At 44.7% G+C, this 5,404-nt stretch overlaps 1 protein-coding gene across 2 annotated transcripts in view; it reads left to right on the forward strand.

Moving 5' to 3' along the window:
• Positions 1-2,061, forward strand: part of C1R (complement component 1, r subcomponent) — an 11,106-nt gene extending 9,045 nt beyond the window's left edge. For both annotated transcript variants that reach the window (XM_012637852.1, XM_012637851.1), the window contains exons 10-11: positions 725-799; positions 1,185-2,061. In XM_012637852.1, coding sequence (XP_012493306.1) covers positions 725-799; positions 1,185-1,951 — 842 coding nt within the window. In that variant the 3' untranslated portion in view covers positions 1,952-2,061. The remainder of the gene's footprint in view (positions 1-724; positions 800-1,184) is intronic.
• The last annotated feature ends 3,343 nt before the right edge of the window (positions 2,062-5,404 follow it).

Genomic DNA, 5,404 nt, shown 5'->3' on the forward strand with positions numbered 1-5,404 from the left:
CACTTAGAAGTTATGTGACCTGTACAAATTATGTAAGCTCTGTTTCCTCATCTGTAAAATGAGGATGATACATACATGACAGTGTCATTATGGTGCTTAAATGGGATAATGCAGATGCAGTGCTTAGCAACAAGCACGCACATTGTCAGCAATTAGCAAATGAAGCTACTGTTATTATCCACAATCCCACTACCAAGATTGCAATCACTGATAAGATTTTGATATATTCCTCTGGTTTTTACGTCTACTTTCACAAACAGGGATCACATCAAACATATAGTTAAGTCCAGCATGAGCAACATAGTGAGACCCCATCTCTACAAAAAATTTTTTAAAAATTTGCCAGATGTGGTGGCACACACCTATAGTCTCAGCTACTCAGGAGGCTAGGGCAGGAGGATTGCTTGAGCACAGCAGTTCAAAGCTGCAGTGAGCTATGATTGTGCCACTGCACTCCAGCCTGGACAACAGTGCAAGACCCTGTCTCAAAAAATATACACATATGGTTAAGTATTCTGAATTTTTTCACTTATCATTAAAACAAAAATATACATATGGAACTTCTTAACACGCTTATATTCTATCCTTCCAGATTTGAACCTTTGGCCTTTGACCCCTGCCCATGTTGGGTCCTCATGGCCCCACTCCCTGTAGAGCACACCCATTGGCATCTGGTTTCTTACCCACCACCTCCCAGCTTGATTCTAGCCTCCTCTCCCCTCAGGGATGTACACCTGCACGGCCCAGGGCATTTGGAAGAATGAGCAGGAGGGAGAGAAGATACCTCGGTGTTTGCCAGGTGAGTGGGAACCCTCTGGGCCATCCCCAGGGTCTTTCGCAGCACTGCAGGGCCTCAGACGAAGCGCGGCACAGAGAAAGGAGACAGAGCAAGGACAGGGGAGGGGAGAGAGGGACAGAGGAACAGAGAACTGGACGCAGTCCTGACATTCCAGCATTTTCACGGAACAGATGGGAAATCAGGGAAGACAAACAGTAAGAGAAAACCCCGGGGAAGAAATAAACAAGAGCAAGGAGAAGCAGCTGACAGTAGCCAGGGAAGGGGTGTGGGAATTCGAGGAGAAAGAGAAAGGGCCAAGAGCCAGGAGGGGCCTGACTGCCCACAGAGGGAAGAGGGGCAGGAGCTGGAGCTGACTCCTCCCTGTCTTCCCGTCCCTCCTCCTCAGTGTGTGGGAAGCCTGTCCACCCCGTGGAACAGAAGCAGCGCATCATCGGAGGGCAAAAGGCGCAGCTGGGCAACTTCCCCTGGCAGGCATTCACCAACATCTACGGGCGCGGGGGTGGAGCCCTGCTGGGCGACCGCTGGATCCTCACGGCAGCCCACACCCTCTACCCCAAGGACCACGACATGCAAAACAACGCCACTGTGGACGTGTTCCTGGGCCACACAAGCGTGGAAGAGATCACAAAGATGGCAAATCACCCCGTCCGCAGGGTCAGCATCCACCCGGACTACCGTCAGGACGAGTCCCACAACTTTGAGGGGGACATCGCCCTGCTGGAGCTGGAAAATAGCGTCACCCTGGGCCCTAACCTCCTTCCCATCTGCCTCCCTGACAACGAGACCTTCTATGACAGGGGCCTCATGGGCTATGTCAGTGGCTTTGGGATAATGGAGGAGAAGCTCTCTTATGACCTCAGGTTTGTCCGTCTGCCCGTAGCTAAGCGAGAGGCATGTGAGAGCTGGCTCCGGAAAAATAAGAGGAATGATGTGTTTTCTCAGAACATGTTCTGTGCCGGGGACCCAAGTCTGAAGCAGGACGCCTGTCAGGGGGATAGTGGGAGTGTTTTTGCAGTGAGGGACCAGGACGATCGCTGGGTGGCCACGGGCATCGTGTCCTGGGGCATCGGGTGCAGCAGGGGGTATGGCTTCTACACCAAACTGCTCAACTATGTGGACTGGATCAAGAAAGAGATGGAGCAGGAGGGCTGAGCCCAGAATTCACTAGGTCAGAAGGCAGAGAGCAGTGTGTTCAAAAACATCATCTGACCCGTTGTCAATAACCACTAAGAGTCTTTCTTAAAATCGCTGATGCAGAAAGACACTGTGTGAAATCAACTCTCTTTCCCATAGTCCCATCCACATTCTTTACCTGAAACAACCCAGAGAGCACCTTTCTTTCCTCCAAGGATGCAGAGGGTATAGTTCTCAGTCTCCAGTTATCCTTTTCCTTTTCCATATTTTTACCATTGGGTAATTGAATAAAACCCTTTCCAAATAAAATTGTTTTGAGAAATTCTGTGAGTAAAATGAGTCAAAAGTTGTATTTAATTAGTAGAAAATATTTAGTAAAGTCATATGTAAAATATTTACTTAAGAAGGCAATGGGAACAATGAAGTTTTTGCACACATTTACAATTAGGGTTGTGAATAACAATACATATGTGTTTTGTGTTGATTGTGTAATATAAAGGAAAGCCTAATTTTCCCACATGCATAGTTGTAAATATAGCAGCTTTCTTAACAGCTCACCTTAGATCTCTAAATAAGACAAGAGGAGTGGCATGAAATTTTTATTTTCAAGTTGAATCACTTTTAATATTTTTAAATCTCTTATATTCTTTCAGGTATATTTAAAGATCAGAGAAGGACCCAAAGCTTAGAATAAGCATTGCAAATATTTGCACTAGAGCAGTATCATGATATTATTGCACAACTGACTGTTCTGAACTTGTTTGAACAACTTCGCATGACCCAACACACATAGGCCTGACTTGAACAAAACCAGTGCAGATTTAAAACAGTCCCAAGTAATGATGAATTTGTAAGTCCAAATGCAGGTCCCTCGTCTGATACCCTCAGGGCCAAATGCTTTCCAATATTCAAGATTTTATAGAAATGTAATACACCGTCTGTTATATAATGTCCCCAGCAGGGTCCAAGGCAGTACCGGGTAATAAAACAGATGAATAATTGTTTGGAAAAACATTTAAATATTCACAATGAGATGAAGATGCTCAATAGTTATCCATCAGTTCAGGTCAAATTTTACCACCAAATAAGTTTTGGTGCTAAATTTATAAAAACACTTGCAATTTTTAGAGCATCTTGGATTTCAGGATTGTGGATCTGTATGGGTAGAAATGACAGAAGAAAACTTTTTCTCATAGTGTATACAAAAGCATACACAAATGATGTGTAATGCACTTGAGTATACGTTTATTGCAAATTTTTAATGATTAGAAATTTAGAAACGTTTTCAAAAGTGAGGCACCTCCGGGATTCCACTGGAGATGGGAGCGGAGAGGAGGAGATGGATGTGGTAAACACAAAACAAGCAAACAAAAGAGCATTGAACAAGTTTATTTCCAAAGTTCCCAGGTAAATGTAAGATTCTGAGTCCCTTATCCTGATTTCAGTCAGAGGGGTCCCCAGGAGAGTCAGACGACTCCTCTGACCTGCTTCCCCCAAAGTCCCTCTCCCCCAAAGTCATACATGTGTCTTATTCCTCAAGTTCATTGGAGCAGAACAACACAGACAAAACCAATACTCTATGAATAGACAGTTCACAGAAAAGAAAACATAAATTGCTTTGGGGTTTAGAACCTTAACTTTAACCATAATAAGGAAAATATTTAAATAAAATGTCATCATTTTACCTATAATACTGTCAAAGATAACATACCATATTGGTGAAGATATAGAGAGACAGTCACTCTCACACTTTGCTTTTTGGAACGTCTATGGGTACAGACTCTATGGGAGAGCAATTTGGTAACAGGTAATCAAAATTACAAATGCACATGCTTTTTCACCCAGCAATTCCACTTCCAGGAATTTATCCCACATTTTCTCACATATGAGGTAAACGACATAAGTACAAGGTAAGTCATTGCAGCCTTGTTTATGATAGCAAAGTTTTAGAATCCTGGACTTGGAAAAGTATCTGGTCTCAAAGTTTCAGGTAAATTATGGAATATCTGAATAATAGAATGCAATGTAGCCACTCAATCTCCAAGACGGAGTGGTAAGTGAGAAAAATAAGAAGCAGAACAGTGTGTATAAGATGCTACTATTTGTATAAAAAAGAAGAGTGGGTGTACATCGCTTGCGTGTGTATAAAAGATCACTGGAAGGATATACGGGAAACATTCGTCGTCTCTGGGGGGAGACAGGGGTGGGAGGAAAAGTTATCTTTTGATCTTTCAAATTTTTAACCATGTAGGTGTTTTATCTATTCCAAAAATAATGAGATGGAGCTCTACTAAAATATTTTTTTCAGTAAAAAAAACGTAAAGGAGTAGCTTCATTAAAAAGGCTGATACAACAAAGATTAGAGCAAGTTAGACATAAGAGACCTGGGGGAAAGGCATGCGGGGAGCAGGCAAGGGCCCCGAGCGAGAACGTCCTGCTCCACTGCGGAATCGCTAAGGCAGCCAAGGCAGTGTTTCCAGCAGAGTGCGGGGAGCTCACGTTTTGAAAGGCTCACTCTGGCTGCTGAATCGAGGATAGATTCCAGGTGGAAAAGGGCACAAAAGGGACCAGGTAGGTGGCAATTACAGTAATCCAGGACAAAAGTGATGGCAGCTCAGATCAGGGGATACAGTGGAGGTGTATAAAATTGGAGGGAAGAGCCAGAGGATTTCCTGATGGAACAGATACTGGAGGGGACAGGGTGAGAAAAAGAGAGACGTCAGCTTGATGGAGCAGGTCACAAGAGGAACAGGTCCAACAAAAACCACGAGTCCCATCCGGGGCATGTTGATTTTCAGATGCCTATTAGATTAGAGCCAAGATGGAGATTTACCCCCACCTGAAACAAACAACAACAAAAAGCAGGCCAGTGGCTCATGCCTATAACCCTAGCACTCTGGGAGGATGAGACGGGAGAATCACTTGAGGCCAGGAGTTCAAGACCAGCCTGAGCAAAAGTGTGACTCCGTCTCTACCAAAAACAGAAAAAATTAGCCAACCATGGTGGCACACACTTGTAGTCCCAACTACTCCGGAGACTGAGGCAGGATGATCGCTTGAGCCCAGGAGTTTGAGGTGGCAGCTGAGCTATGATGAAGCAATTGCACTCTACCCAGGGTGGCAGAGGGAGACTCTGTCTCAGGAAAAAAAAAAAAAAAATAGCAGACCAACTACGTGAAACAATAGTTTTCAAGGCACTGGACATTAGGAAACAAAAGACAATGGTCCCTGAGAGTCTGAGCCCTACAATTACCCCAGTTTACTGCCTTGAGAGAGTTTCCAAGCTGAGTCGCCAGAAGGAGAAACCCAGCGGGGTTCGGTCAACTCCCTGACTTGAGGACACACAGCCAGAAAGTCCAGGGAGATCAGGGCCACTCGAGTTCACAAAACCGAGTATCTGAGAGGAGAAAGTTGCACAGAAAGAGAGCTCCAGAGATCTGCAGAAGCCCCCAAGTACTCAGCAGAGTCCTG

The sequence above is a fragment of the Propithecus coquereli genome, unplaced genomic scaffold, assembly GCF_000956105.1.
Source record: "Propithecus coquereli isolate 6110/MARCELLA unplaced genomic scaffold, Pcoq_1.0 Scaffold124, whole genome shotgun sequence".
Taxonomy (NCBI): Eukaryota; Metazoa; Chordata; class Mammalia; order Primates; family Indriidae; genus Propithecus; species Propithecus coquereli.